The sequence below is a fragment of the Cryptomeria japonica genome, chromosome 6 (assembly GCF_030272615.1).
Source record: "Cryptomeria japonica chromosome 6, Sugi_1.0, whole genome shotgun sequence".
NCBI lineage: Eukaryota > Viridiplantae > Streptophyta > Pinopsida > Cupressales > Cupressaceae > Cryptomeria > Cryptomeria japonica.
The window spans coordinates 170,214,844-170,231,290 of record NC_081410.1 but is presented as its reverse complement, the minus strand read 5'-3'; the positions used below and the strand labels follow the sequence as shown (position 1 = coordinate 170,231,290).

The following is a 16,447-nucleotide window of genomic DNA, read 5'->3' as shown; positions in this document are numbered from 1 at the left end:
TTGGGTACCTCTCTGTGAATCCTCACAAGGGTTATAATCTCCATCTAATGGAGCCTTCAATGGTGTTTAGAAGCAACGATCAACAAAAGCAAGTTTGGAGAAAGAACTTGCAGGTTTCTCTAGGGAAATGCTCAAGGAAGAGTGTAGGGAATTAGCTTGGCAAGAGGAAAAATATAGAAAAAGAGGAAAAAGAGTTTTGCAGGTGTGTTGGAGGTGTTAAAGGCAGTCATGAGAGTTGTAGGATGATGAAAATAGCAAACTTCAAATGAGGAGTGAAGACAAGAAGGTGTGAAGGCATAAAGATTGGAAGACTTGTAGGCATGAAGTGCCTAGAAACATTGTAAAATTTCTGAATTATGTTTATTGTTGAAATCCTTCATAGATGTTATAGTTTTTGAGAAATTTTATTGTATGAATGTATATATGGAGGTTTATATAGATATATGTTTCCAATTTTTCTTCCACATAATGGATTCAATGGCATGTTTAGGCTGGAAGGTTGGGTTGTTTGATATAAACCCCAGTTTTGTTTGCATCTTTAAGTTACTAGGCTATGACCTTAGAAACACTCCTAGTACAAAACAAGTTGTGAATTGGGGCTGTTTTGCATTTTGAAATGTCTTGTATTTGTTTTCAACTTTTCCTCTTTGTATGTTGCACATTTACAACTTGGATTTGTTCCTAGTTAGGGTACTGTTGATGTGTATTTTGTACACGACCAAACACAGAATAAAATACCCAGAGGTACCTTATCCTCTCTTGATTAAAGTCTCCGAATGCTGAAGATGTCGCGAAAAGGATCAATCGGGATGACTTCAAGGTTCTTTGTTGTAGGATCTCTACGTGTGGATAAGCACCGGTGGTCGTTGTATATGCTGTTTCTTCAAGGGGCCTTACGTACTTTTAGAGAAAGCTTGTCCGTGTTACTTTCTTTTCGAATGCAAGAACAGGATTTTCCTAACACTAATAGATTTTCAAAAAATGTCAAAAGGTAAGGGTTTCAAGGAAGAGATACTTAAACTATTCCTAAGAATGACTCAATGAAGGCTAGACTTGATAAGATTCTACCAATTTCAGTTTCGCCAAGAAATTACAACTCTACTGCAATTGATGCGATCTTCTAAGGGGATTCAATAGTTTTTCAAATCATCAAGGATATAGATACCATCATAGAGATACATATCAATACTTCCAATAATGATTGAATTCTTAATCAATCTTAATGTCTCCAGTTGACCACACAAGGCGTCCTCACAATCAGTAAGAAGCTAGTGGTTTGGAATATGAATCTTATCAAAGGTCAAGCACAACAATTCGCCCTTCAAACTTAAAATCTAAATGCTATTTCGATTGAGAGTGATTCAAGAAGATAAACAATCATGAAGATAACCACAAGTATTGCAATAAAACACCATAACTTCAATATTTTATTGATCTCATAGCCAAATGGACAACAATTGTTCAAAATTCTTTCTTCACCACTCAACCTTGCTACAACAATAGCTTTCTAACTTTCTTCTCTCTAAGCTCTCTCTCTTTTTCTAACTTTTCTAACTCTTTAAAATGAAATGAGTGAGGGTATATATAGCATCCTCAAATACAATGAATGGCCCAGATCAAAAGAAGATCAACGGCTGAGATTTTGACACCTAAACCCTAATTAGGGTTTGTTACAAAAAAGCCCCCATTTAGATAAACATCACTAATCCATAGCCAATAAAAATTGGCACAAATACCGAGGAGACAGACCAATAGGAATTAAGTTGCCACATCATCCTATAACAACTTTTCATCTAGAATTTTGTTCCCTTTCCTATGCTCTTTTTTAGCATATTCAATGAATCTGGACACAATTCCCTCAATCTTAGCAATGGGAATCTCAGGAAGATTCTTCATTCGTTCTTCCAAGTGAAGGACTTGATCAAAAGCAGTGAGAAGAGTTGTCTCCCATCCAGGTTCAAGTTCTTTTGTCTTCTCAATCAGGAACATAGTAGTGTACATTTGATCTCGTTGCTTATCTGTGATGATGTTCTCCTCTTTGCAAAAGATGACCTTGATTCTATCCTCCAACTCTTGGATGTCCACATCTGTCTCGATCTTGATCCGCCTGTCAAGAATGGTACACAACACCTCAAACACCTTATCTTGAATTGGATGAATGATGCCTTCAACTCGGCTGCATCTGGTGTTGACGTCTTCAAAAAGGACCTCCTTCATCTGGAGCAGAGCTGACCACTGTAGGAGGTTATGGGTTCCTCCATCCATTATCTTTTCTTGTGCCAGAATCCGTCTTGGTGTTTCTCTTATCACTTGTAAGACTGGAATGATTACATCTCTAGTGTGAGTGAATGCAGCTACAGTTATCATTAGATTATGGGTAATCTCAAGGACCTGGATAGCTCGATGAACTGTCTTCATCATTCTTGTTGCAAATTCAGCGGCTACCTTGTGGGATTTATCAATCCAAGAACTCATAAGTTGAACCAAGCTCTTCACCCTTTTTGCCTCACCTATTGATTCAAGAGGGAGTGCGTGTAAAGGAGATACTGCTGGATCCTGACGTCTCAAGGGCTGATTAAGATGACTAAAATAGTTCCTCCAAGCACTGACCTCCCTCTCAAGCTTCTTATTCTTTTCCATTTCTTCTTTAAGTTTGTGTTTAAGTGCTTCAAATGAATCGGTTGCCTCTTCCATTGCTTGCTCGGAGGTAAGTGGACCAAGCTCAAATGTTTCTAGGTCATACTCTTCTGCAAGAATCTCATCCTCATATTTGTCCACCACTGGTGTAGCTACCTGCACTTTCTTGGATCCTGTCTCATCTCTAATTACCTTAGACATCTTTGTGGCCTTCTTCTTATCCATTACCTCATGAGAATTTCCTATAAGGCTTTCCAAGTCAAACACATCTTCTTCCTCTTCAACCACAACTACCCTTGTCAGTCTCTCTTTCAGCCAATCAGGAATGGCAGATCTTGTTTCCCTCACTTGTATTTCTTTAGGTAGTGGTCTATCTTCTCGGAAAGGAGATGTTGCTTCATCATCATTCTTTTCTTCGTGTTGCTCATTAGCACCAACTTGGGGAGATTGACTTGTTGAATGCTGAGGTGTCTGTCCTTTCTCTTGTTTATCATTCTGTACCATGGATTCCATATACTCATCAACTTCATATACTATCTGCCTGTGATCTTCCCCTTGACTCGCCTCCTTTTCATGCCTAGAAGATGTGTTGGGTGGGTGATTAGGATTTGTTTTCTGCTTCTTCTTGGAGGGTTCTCTCTTCTCAGGTCCTTCTTTCCTCTTTGAGCCTTTGGAATGAGAAGTATTCTCACTCACACTTGCTTCTCCTTCTTTTGGTCTTGCCTCCAAAGTGAATGTCATTGGTACATTCTGCTCCTTCAACTTTTGATACTGTACATCCACCCATCTGTGAGTGTAGGATAAAACGGGAGCCATCAAAGCTCTCAAGTCTAAAACCTCGGGCTCATTCCAATCTATCTTCACTTCTTTGTCTTCTTTCTCATAGGATGACTGGAGGTATCTACCATTATCTTGGGCTTGATCGGCTACTCTATAAACTTTGCATTTTCTGATGAGATCTAAGGGTAGTCTGGAATGCATCTTTCTTTTGACCTCTAAATCACCTGGGAGATTCATCCAAAAGTCCTCCACTTGAAACTCATGCTTGTACTTCCTCCTGACTGTCTCCTCCATATAACCATGAGGATCAAAATTCTCTCGCGAGGCAAAGGATGTGAATGAGTATAAAGATAATTCCTTTTCTGCATCTTCCGTGGCTTGAGTATTAGGACACACTTCAACTGAATTCCCTAGTATGATGGGCACGGGAATTCCATTTCCATGCTTGTGTCTGGATGCCTTCGCATAAGCTGCCAACTGTCTAGTCACCTCAAGTAGTACTATCCTGTCTGTTGGATATCTTGGCAACATGTAGGGAGGTGAAGGACACCCATGAACTCTGATGTATGTGAATTTCTGAAACTGAATGAACCATGCACCATACTTCTTCACAAGCTCTTGTGCATCCAAAGACAGTTGATTGTGAATCCCACCTTGCAATATCCTGGTAATATTCATCGTGAAGGTGTCATTGACTAACTTGTAGTCACTTCTAGGTGGATGATGCAGATGAACATAAGAATCACAAATTCTTATTTCTCCGGGTCCTCTTCCAATCACTCCTCTGTGAGGTAGCCCTGCATACTCGAAACTCCTGATCAAGGAGTATATAACATATGAGCTCATGTGGAATGATTTGGTGGGTCTTAGCCTTCTCAACTGTACATCCAGACAATTGCTAATGATTTTGGCCCAATGAAGCATTCCTTTTCCTTGTATGAAGAAGAACATCCACTTGTCGAAGAAGAAGGCTTGAGAAGCACTTGTAACTCGATTGAGCAAAGTTATCAAGTCTCTGTATTCCTCCTGGAAGTCAATCCTATGTGGTGTATTGGGAATCTTGTTCAGGCGAGGCCGACTTTTGAGCAACCAATTCTTATTGATGAAGTTCAAACAAGACTCAGGGTCATCTTCATAGATTGACCTTGCTCCTTCCAAGCTTTTGTAGATCATGTCTTTATGGTCTGGAAGATGAAGAGCTTCGCCTATAGCTTCCTCTGAAAGGTAGGCTAAGATGTTCCCGTCTTCAGTTACGATCGTCCTTGACTGTGAGTCATAGTGGTGGGCAGACTCGATCATCAGCTCATGATACTTGACTGCGGGAGGGAAACCTGCAGCCTTGATGATGCCACTCTCAATTATCCTTCTTGCAACAGGTGATGGCTTGCCAATGTAGGGGACCTCTCGAAACTTCTTCACATTGAAGTTTCCTAAGTTGGTGTCTTCAATATTATTCCACTTGGACACGATCCTGGTCTCCAATTCGTCGCTCCTCTGATCTTCCTTGATGAGAGCCTGCCGACTAGTAGATCCTCTGGCTTTGGGGGTCGTCATTTGATGCCTACACAAAAATTTAAAATTAGTGTTTAAGCATCATACCTTAAAGTATAGCATTTAAGACCTTCCAAGGGAATAATTCAAAACATTAATTTGAAAATGACATGATTCCTCAAATTAATTATGAATGAAAATTAGATCTTCAAGATTTAGACTTAAAAAATTTGCTATGAAAATCAAAAGAAGTCTTGAATAAGAACTTCAAACAATTTGATTCTTCATGCCTCTTTCTTTTGAATGCTTAACTATGAACCTTGGAAAATGGAAGAAAGAAGATTAGATTTTGCTAGACAAAAATTGAATTTCTGGCCCTCCTTGGATGAATTATGTCTTGATTAACCTTCAAAAGAACTTCACCTTCACTAGCCTCCAACACTTAGCAAAAATTTGCCTCCAATCTGCTAGAATTCGCTCCTCTAATTTGCTCCTCAAATTCGCATAAGAAAGAATGAACGAATGATTTGAATTCACCACAAAGCATCTCCCTTAAATAGGGCGCTCACCCTAATCCTCATGAGGCCGACCTAGGTTTTTTTAGCAATAAAACAAATGAAATTCCCTTTAGGAAGAGGCCGACTTGCTTGTAAAAGCAAGTAAATGCATTTTGAGCGCTCACCTATATTTTTTAAATTTTAAAATTGATTTTAAGGCCTCCAAGGTGGATTTTATATTTATATTACGGCTTAAAGGTTAATTAATTAAATGGTAAAGGCCTTAATTCATGCGAATTTGATCTAACCTCCCTAAATGTCTTAATTCTGGCAAATTTGGTGAAAATTTGGGAATATGGAGGTTTGATTGAGGCTTAATGAAGCTTCCTTTCTCTTTAGGCTTTGAAATATTTAAAGTGATGAAGGTCTAGATTCACTTCAAGACTTGTTTGAACCCCTTATCCATGCTTGTTCTCTTGATGAAATTGAAATTTTCTCAACCTATATTTGTAAATTTCCATGTCTTTGTCTGTACAATCTCTAAACTAAATCAATCAAGGTTGAATGATAGGTTTTTTGATGATTTTGCCCTGGACCCTCTGGAAGGGTCAAGAGCGATTTTTCCAATTAGGTCTTGAATATCTCATTTCTTGATTCCAAAATCTCCTGGAAGGTGAGCTCATGTTTGCTTTGACCTAATCAAAGTCTTGCATTTTGAATTTTTATCATTTTTCATGAGGAAATTAGGTGAAAATGTGAATTTCAGCCTGGACCCTCTGGAAGGGTTAGGAGCGATTTTTACATTTTAGGCCAAAATTCACCCTAGTTTGATCATTAAACTCCTCCAAGGCAATCTCCAGGGTTCATTTGTCTCCATCACTGGGTTAGCTCATCAAAACTTTGAAGGAAATATTGCATTTTTGGGAATTTCGCTCTAGACCCTCTAGAAGGGTCAGGAGCAAAATTCTCTCCTGAGCTCGAAATCCTCATTTTTGAAGGTCCAAAACCTCTTCAAGGCATTCCAAGTAGGTTCTTTCATTGTAGTCCAGGCTTAGTCTCACTCAAATTTGGGAGAAAAAGGTGACTTTTAGTGTTTTTTGCCTTGGACCCTCTGGAAGGGTCAGGAGCGATTTTTCTTGCTTAGGCTTACTCCTTCATCATTTTGTCTTGAATCCTTCACTCAAAGCTAGGCAATGGTCTTCTTCATTCACTCCATCCAAGCTTGGTTTGTTCTTGCAAGGCAAAATAGGGGATTTTGAGATTTTCGCCCTGGACCCTTTGGAAGGGTCAGGAGCGATTTTCCTTCTCTGACCTAGAATCATCAAATTTTGAAACAAACATCTACTCACAAGTGGTCTCAAAGGCCTTTTCTACCTTGGTCTAGTCTTGCCTTAGCACAAACTTGAAAGGAACATGTTGGTTTTAGGATTTTCGCCCTGGACCCTTTAGAAGGGTGAGGAGCGATTTTTAGGTTTTAGGGCAATTCCTTCATCCTTTCAACTTCAAATCATTTCCAAGGCATAGAACATCATGCCTTACTTCTCTTTGAGTCCTGAAAACCAAAATCTAATCTTGAACTGCAAGGAAAATAGGAGGATTTGGAAATTTCGCCCTGGACCCTTTGGAAGGGTCAGGAGCGAATTTCCCTCTTGGCTTCAAAATTTGCTTTCTTAGAATTCCAATTCCACTTCAAGGCAATTCAAATGTCTTCTCACACCCCTGCCTAAGCTTAACTTTGCCCAAACTTTGGAAGAAAGGATAGTTTTGGAGATTTTCGCTCTGGACCCTTTGGAAGGGTCAGGAGCGAAAATCATGTTCTAGGCTTGATTGCTTCCTCTTGACAATCTCAATTATCTTCAAAATGCAAAACACTCTTCCTCACACCCATTCAAGCCATAAAAACTAAAAAGTTGCTTTGACCTTGCAAGAAAATAGGTGTTTTTAGGAATTTCGCTCTAGACCCTTTGGAAGGGTCAGGAGTGAAATTCACCATTTGTCTCAATTCCTTCACTTTTTGATGATTTCTTGCAACCTCAATTCACTCCTAGGGGTAATTCTTTCTATGTTTGACCTTATCCCATACTTGGCTTAGCAAAATTTGATATCAAAAGGTGATTTTGAGGAAATTCGCTCTGGACTCTCTGGAAGGGTCAGGAGCGAAAATTACAATCTTGACCCAAAATCTTCATTTTTTCACCTTAAAACTTCTTTGCCAAGTGGGATTTCATGTTTCATCATGCTAGGATTAAGGTTTCATATCCAAGAAAGGCTAAAAAATGTGTTTATAAGGAATTTCGCTTTGGACCCTTTGGAAGGGTCAGGAGCGAAATTGCCTTTCCTGGCCAAAATCCTTCATTTTCTTCATTTCTAAATATGCCCAAGGTTTTCAACATGCTCATTCTTCCTTTCATCATGCCTTTGTCACTTGAATTAGACCAAATTGAGCAAGAAATGTCTCCTATAGAGATTTTTGCCCTGGACCCTTTGGAAGGTTCAGGAACGATTTTTAGGTTTTAGGTCTATTCCATCATCAGTTCAAGTTGAATTCACCTCTCAAAGGAAGAAAACACTACTCCTCTCTCATACCAAAGAGTGACTTGATTTTGCAAGAAAATAGGTGATTGAGGAATTTTCGCCCTGGACCCTCTGGAAGGGTCAGGAGCGAAAATTCTCCTTTTGGGCAAAATCCTTCACTTTCCAAGTTAAAACATCTTCAGGAGGCAAAAGCAAGTTATTTTCGTTTCATTCATGCCCAAAACTTGACCTTCTACACTGCATAATAAGAGCTTTTGGGAATTTCGCTCTGGACCCTTTGGAAGGGTTAGGAGTGAAATTTCCCTTATTGTCCAAAATCTTACATTTTGCAAGTTTCCAAATCTTCAAATGTGACAGGAACGTCCAATCCTCCCTCCAAGATACCCTGCACATCAAAACTTAGCCAAAGTTAGTGAAAAATAAGCTCTAATAAGATTTTCGCTCTGGACCCTCTGGAAGGGTTAGGAGCGAAATCTCCATTCCAGGCCAAATTGCTCAGTCTTCAAGTTTCAAACCACCTCACAATGCAAAGTTAGATCATTTTCCAGGCTAGGAATAGGATTGCAAGTCTATCCAAGGCAAAAAATAGTGTTTAGGATGAAATTCGCTCTGTACCCTTTGGAAGGGTCAGGAGCGAAAATCCTCTTTCAGGCATTATCTTGCTCTTCAAACAACAATCAAATCCCTCTCCAGGCAAGAACATATCAATTCACTTCCAAACATGCCCTAGAAAGCATCATTCAATCAAAAATGAGAAGAAAAGGAGGTCTACAAGGATTTTCGCCCTGGACCCTCTGGAAGGGTCAGGAGCGATTTTGACATTTCTAGGCTAGATGTTACCTTGATTCGCTTCATCCTCCATCAAACTTAATCAAACCACCTCCTTTTTTTTCATTGGCTCTGCTCATCTGACTTAGACAGGGAAACAAACAGGACCCTAACAAGAAAAACCTTCTTTCAATCTACACCTGACTTGAGACCTATTCTCCCTGTTCTTTGATCTAACCAATCTTGACTCTCCTGAAAGGCATGTTTCATTCTGGCAATCTTGAAGCTTCAGGCAGACGACTAACATCCTCCTAAACAAGACTAGACTTAGCTTGAAAGAAACCCTAAAAAGAGCTTCCAAGGTTTAGCCCTAATCTAGCTAGCCCAAGTAGACCACTCACTCACTCAAAACCCTAAAAGCGGAGAGAAAAACAAGCAAAGAGAAAGCAAAACCAAAGGGAAAAAGAGGGGGTCCCCATTCTAATGGGGCGATGTGTGAAATGGTCACAACAGGTACCATGGGCAAAATGATCCTGAGTGGTTTCAAAATGTAAACCAGCCTTGGGGCTTGCCTGGGCAGGGTACTAATCTCCCTTGCAAAACCTAGGTCAGATTCAAGGCAAGCTTGAGCCATACTAGGGAGCATAGTTTGCAAACTCTACAAGTACTCTCACTTTTTCTTTTGCTCCGCGAGTTTTTACAAGTTTGACTTGCGATTTTTTATGGATACGAAAAAAATCTGTAAAATGTCTACATAGGTAAAATTTTGGTTAAAATGCATTTTTAGCACCTTTTTTTGGCTATTAAACTAGGCATTTTCTCTTTTGAGATGTTAGGCATTAGTTTAATACATTGTATAACTGAATTTTGCAAAAAAAATATTTCTTTAAGAAATTTTAATTTTTTGTACTTTCTAAGTTGCCAAGTTTTTCTTGAGTTCTAGCTGAGTATTTGCTGAGTTGAAAATTCTGGGCTTGCCGAGTACTCTTCAAATCCAAGTTTGTGAACTATGCTAGGGAGGAAACCAGCTGATTCAAAGGTTACAAATAAAATTAAATGAAGTCGAAAGCAATGAGGCACAAACAATACAACCTGAAAGCATAAAGTAATAATCCTAATTTGAAATGGTTATTATTTGGCTATAATTTTTTAATATTCCTTGTATGGTTGTAAGCTGTACTAAACCCAGGGTAAAAGAAATTGGTAAGAAAGGCTGTACTTGTAAACCATATTTATACCAACACCAGCAACTTAGTTCAATATTTTTATACAATTCCATTCATATGTCTTTAGGTAACTTCAAAACCCTCAACTTCTATCTTATGAATCCTATAAAAAATTAAAATCTTATGTCAAGATGTTGTTGAATTTGTAAAAGTGATTTGAATCCATTTCTCATTGGTAATTTACTAATTTGTAATATTTTGTAGCATACAACTAAATGGTCTAACGAACAAGGATGCCATTCCGTGATCTTGGCCAGATTGAGCAGATCTTACCAATATGCTAGGAGGCAATCAGTCAATAATAATGTCTGACCATCTTCTGGTAATTACCGGTCTCAATGTGGAGAACAATAGAGATAAGGTCAAATCATTTTATGAACATGATGGTTCTCATCTAGCTTCATTTGAGCAGGCAAAAACTATGATAACCATTGGAGAATTCATTTAGTCCAATAAGGGAGTGATAATGATGTCACATAAAAGAGGGATTATAAAAAGTTCTTAGGGCATGATAACTTGTAAGAAGTTTTGCAGATTCCAATTTATTGAAAGTCACTTTACAAAAGGAACTTGTCTCTACTTGTGAGTACATTGAAGAAAATGGAGGAATGCTATTATATCTGCAGATTCAAGAAAAAGTCAACTAGTGTCCCATTTATTGCAAGACAACTTCAATGAAGGAAAAAGAGTCCCCATAATGAAAAGAGAACCAAGAACGAATATGTCCTGTTGTTATTACATGGGTGTTGAATAGAAAACTAGTTTTCTTTTCTATCAAATATCAATGATAGTAAAATGACATTGATTGTTTCATGGCTCAATGAATAGAAAACCCCTTGTAGTCTCCACTAGTCAATCACAAAAGAGTACATGCATAGTTTAAGATAGCTCGTAATGCCTCTTATCCAAAGTATGAGGATGTTTGAATTGCTTTTAGCTTTGGTAGGACTTTGGACTTTCCTATACTGTCACACCTTTCTTCTTTTCCTAGTATTAGATACTTCAAAACCTAGATCCTTGGCCCTTTGATCTCTTTCTATATGTGGATTTGTAGACTTTTGCTTCCTTGTGCAGTCAGTATTGTTAACCCTTAAATCTTGATCCTTGTTCCCTCCAACTATTGCATCCTCTTGGAAAGCGTTACCTTAGATCCTTAACTTTTGGCATGCTCTTTCATGGAAATTTGTTGATCATCAGGGCTGACTAATTTGAATGTAAAATGACAAAAAAATTCAATTAGGCCCCCAACCGCTATATAAGGCAGACAATTTCATCAATTTGGATAATCTTTGGACATCATCTCAACAAATTCAAACTTGTAGAGTCAAGCACTTGTTTTCATCTGTTGGATTTGAGGATAAGAACCCTTTGGTTGTGGATATCAATGGAGGAAACCCCATTGGTTTTGTAGAGTTTGGAGAACGAAATCCCTATGGATTTTTGAGGACAACTTTACATAGAGGTTGCATCTGCACTTCAAGCTAGTGGATTTTAGCATTTGTGCATTTCAATATTTTGAATATATTTGTGATCATTGTAATCTTTGTTATCAACAAACAGTTGAAGCAAAATATCTTGTAATGATTGAATGAACTATTTGAATGAAATACTTTGTTCTAGACAATTCATATGTGCAAATTTGTTTATTTTATGTGGGCATTTTGGATCTAAAGATTTTTTATGAATGCTGATTTTCTTTGCATTGTTGTAGATTTGGGCAATTTATATGAATATTTAAGTTAGGGGTCATTACAATGGTATCAGAGCATTGGTCTTGCCAGCTTGTACTATAAACGAAATTGTTGATGCTTCCCAATGAAAGAGAGGTATATATCAAATAAAGCAAAAGTTGTAAGCACAAGATCCAAATAAAAAAGAAGACATGGCAGAAGGGGAAAGAAGAGACAATGCCCCCTATGAGGACATGACCAAATGATATCAAGGTCAAGAAAGAGTGGCAAGTTTATTGGTTGAAGTGTTGTATGCTATAAAAAGCTTGGAAAATTGAAGGCCTACTAAAACATGACTAGGAAAATGGAGCACATTTGCTAATAGTAGATCCATGCTTAACTCTATGTCAAAGTAATCAGAAACAATGTTGTTGTAGAAAGATGCAGATGAAGTACTGTAATGTCCCCTTTTCGCACCTAGTCAGTTGTGCTTCCTGTTAGCCTATTCCTGGGTTCCACTAGGCTATTTGGAGTTGGTTAGGGAACTTAAAGTTCTTTGGAGAGCTTGGGATTTCAGTTTCAGTGTGTTTTGGCAGCAATCTATTTTTGGCATATGCTATTTTTAGTTAAGTGCCATCTTGTAGGATGAGTGGTGTAGCTTTTAAGTACCTTACGTCAAATGTTTTGAGCTTAGTTCATCTTGTTGCAAGGATGGATAAACAACATTTTGATTTATATCAAACATCACTAGCAAAAATTTGCTTCTTTTGTTTTTCTGAAAAATGCTTTGTAGGTTTACCTCCATTTTACTCTTGCAATGATCAGAATCTGGGAAAAACATTTCTTATGACTTTTATAGAACGTTTCCTGGATTCAGATTTGAGCTCATAGTTTTCTTAGTCACTTAGTGTAGCATCTTACACTCGGGCTGGCAAATTCTATAATGAGTCGAATACTGGGAAAAGAAACTTGAATTTGCTTCCTTGTATTCATCTTGCATGTTTGTTACACTTTGCATGTGAGTTAAACATGCTTGATCATTTTTTTGATTTTTGTCCATGTGAATGACATTACGGTGGTGGAATTGTGCATGTATTCATATTGAACTCAGACCCAAGGGAAATAACCAGAAAATGTTAATGTCGTGGGGACTATCTAAGTGTTTTAGGAATGCTACCTTAACTATGGAGTTGAGCTTTTACTAGTTGTCTCATAGTTTGTCCTTGTCTAAAGAACTTACAATTTTCTTTCAAGAATGTTTTGTCCCGACTTTGAAATATAATTTAATAATAAATAATAATAATAAAATCAAAATACAAACGAACAAAAATAAAATTAAAATAAAAGTATAAAAGAATATGATTAAAATTTGATTAAAGTTAATGAATGGTCAAAAGGCATGAAATGATAAGTTGTGACTCCCTCAATATGAGGTATAAAAGGGAGAAGAGAACTCATTTGAAGGGGGGATAATTTGGGAATCAGAAGAGCAGATCTGCTTTAAATAAGAACTTCAGATCTGATTGTGAAAGGTTGTGTCCCTTTCAAAGGATGCTAATGGTGAGAGGGTGTGTCTCTTGCCAAAGGGTATACATGATGAAGAGATGTGACCTCTCCCTCACATTGAGAGATATAAAGGAAAGGAATCAAAAGCATCCAGTGACACCGCCATTGATCAGATCAGATCAGAGCTGTTATTAAGTTACAGGGAGTAACATCCTTGTTCTTGGTGGTATGCATAGGGATGTGCTTAATACGTATGCTTAATATATGAAGCTTGATAATGTTTTTATGCAGAATTTAATAGTAATATTAATATAGACTGCAATATGTATGACAGTCATACTTAATTTCATATACAGTGGCATACCAGATCTGATGCATGTCAGATCTGTCTGCCTTTACAGCCACTAAATAGACTAATAACAAGTGTTTCTAGGCAGCAGTAGTATTAATAACTTATATAATAGTTAATTAGCAAATGCATAAATAATTGGTAAATATAATTTAATTCATTTATTTATTTATGTATATATATATATATATATATATATTCAAATCAGAATAAGGATAATAGATTTATATATGGTAATGATGTTAGCAAGATTTATGTTCTCTTGATATGCATACATAAATACCTGAAATAATATCAATAAGATTCTATTAATATATTTATAAGAAAAAACAAATCATAAATATATATATTATTATAGATATGACGAATAAATTACTTTGATTATATTTTCTTAAATTATTCATATATGTGTTTCTAATCTCGTAATCAATCAAAAGAATGAATGGAGGAAGTAAGTTAGGGAATGGTAGTTTACCGTTTCTCCCGAGCTAAGTAGGCCACCCCAAGGGATGGAATTGTCATAGTGGGACGTTGCACGCTGTTGGGCTTAGTTGGGTTGAGCAGTTTACAAGCACCCTCAGGAGGCTTTGCTACCAAACTAAACTATGATTGGTTATGGGTAGAAAGACATGTTTATCATTCTATGTAATATATTTGCTATTAATCCATGTATTTATTTGTCTATTCCTAAGTTTATTGAATGACTAGATGAAGTTTCTCTTGTATATTGAAAAATGATAAACTATATCATGGAATTACTAATTTTGGACAAAATACAGGTAATCTCTAGTTGGGGACATTACAAAGAACTGTAAGACAGGAAGGGCTTTATAAAGATTATTAATGAAAATAAATTGTTAATTTGGTAAAATCTGTTAAGAGGATTGTGACACCTGTAACGTGATTCTTCAGACTTGGTAGTTGGATCTTAGAACTATTGATAATAGGAAATCATGAAGCTTCAATGATTACAAAATATTTTTTGTAAGAATAATCATTTGGATATTATAGAAATTAAGGCTTGGTAATGTTGTTAACATAATTTTGGTAATAATTATAAGATGTCAACATTTGTTTCCGTCTCAAAACATTTTTGTTAATTTACAGGTGCTTGAATTCCTTTTGAGATTACTTCAGGATATTTCGAAGGAAACTATTGGTACTGTTTTACTAGCCTGTGATATCATAATGAATGTTCTTTTGAAGGTAACTTCCTTGAACTCATGATAGTTAAAGAATAAAACTCATGATTTTGTGCAAACTCTGGTGTGACAAGATATTTTCTGAATCATTTTTTGATTCCTTTTCTGTAGAGAGATGACATACAGGCTCAACTCAGGGTTGATGACTTTGTATCGGTTTTACCAGCTTTAGCAGCTTGGACAGGTCTTCTCTTTTTTGCTGAAAACTGTACTTAAGTTTATTGCTTCTTATACACCTTTTAGCTGTCAAATGTAGAAATGGTGCTCATTATATTGAGAGAGCATTCAACTATTAATTAATTTATTAGTTTACTATTTATTGACTTTACTTTTTAAGTCTTTAAGAGTATATAAACTTTCTTTTATCAAAATGTTCCTATGTTGATTGATTTGAGCAATATATAGAATTGCTATATATATTGTCCTTGATTTTCCATTTTTTTGCGCTGTTTTAGAGTGATAAATTTGCTAATCACAGCTGTTTTACAGAATAGGAAGATCTTCATTCCTATTCAAATCTCTAACTATAATCCAACTACAAATCATTATTGGTGATGATCTTTGGAGATTTGGTGTACGTCGAAATTAATTTTTGCATGTTTGGACCTTGGGTTAAGGTGAAATATGATCTCAACATGGGCTGAGCGGAGATGGTGATTAATACCATCTCCCTTGCCATTATGAGGTGGTATGTTGTGGCAGGGTTAATCTTAAAGCCAAATATTAGTTCTTCATTCTACCAAACAACCTTAACAGATGGAAAACAAATGCAATCGTTATATTGAAATTGTTGTTTGCTTTTGTATGCTTTCCAGTGGGTCCTACGTGTGGCTTTTTTGGTTGCAGAGCACAAATACTAGTTAATATTGACATTTCCTCTATGTTTGTGGAAGTTTTTATTGATTTGGGTGAGGACAAAGAAATGGTGAGAGCATTGGTTAAATTTTTGGTCAAAAAGCACATGTTGGGCGGTTTTAATGAGCTGTTGGTAGTTGCAGCTTTGGGACGAGGCATTCCAATTGATGATGGAGCTCCTTTGCCAAAGAGCTCATCTTGGGTGCTTGGAGACAATTTATCATAACCAAGAACCTTGCAATGGGGAATAGAAGGTGCCACAACGCCAAAAAAGGTTGTTGACTTCCTGAAACAAGTTGTGGAACTAATTGAGGAGTCTAGGATAGAAAGGAAGATTTATTTGTTGATTGGTAGCTCCGATGAGGGCTACTAGTGCCATGGAACTACTTTGTTGGTATTGATAGAATGTTTCAAAAGATAAAAATATTGTTATATGAATGAATTTGGGGCATTTTTGTTTATGCTCACAAGTCTTAGATAGTAGGATATGCAGGTAGAAAATAGGAATAATTTTGTAAGAATGGGAGCATAGAGTTAGGATCTCTATTATAATCCAACAAACTAAAATGTATTTTCATCTTTATGTTTTAATCACAAGGGGAAAACAAAATTCGATTTCTACTTTCATTCCTCACTCAACCAAAACTACATCACTATTCATTGTTTAGAACTACAAGTTTGATTTGTTCTCAAATATCATGTTAGTACTATTCCTATGGCATTCTTGTTCTCGATATCTTGTTTTTAGGAAAATGACTTGCTATTGTTTTTCATATCGTGTTCTTTTTTCCATCTAATTATGGTAGCCTAGGGTTAGGCTATTGTTCTCTTTCCTAATATTGTGTTTATTTATAAAGATGTAGATACATATATATTCTAGAATCACAAGAAGTTTAGTTTTGTGCACTAAGGATTTGCTAGGGGTTTCCAA

At 36.8% G+C, this 16,447-nt stretch overlaps 1 protein-coding gene across 5 annotated transcripts in view; it reads left to right on the top strand.

The window, feature by feature from the left end:
* The window catches only part of LOC131071776 (uncharacterized), a 260,807-nt gene that overhangs the window by 146,214 nt on the left and 98,146 nt on the right, over positions 1 to 16,447 (top strand). For all 5 annotated transcript variants that reach the window (XM_059207276.1, XM_059207272.1, XM_059207274.1 and 2 more), the window contains 2 exons: positions 14,567 to 14,665; positions 14,773 to 14,845. In XM_059207276.1, the coding sequence (XP_059063259.1) occupies positions 14,567 to 14,665; positions 14,773 to 14,845 (172 nt within the window). The remainder of the gene's footprint in view (positions 1 to 14,566; positions 14,666 to 14,772; positions 14,846 to 16,447) is intronic.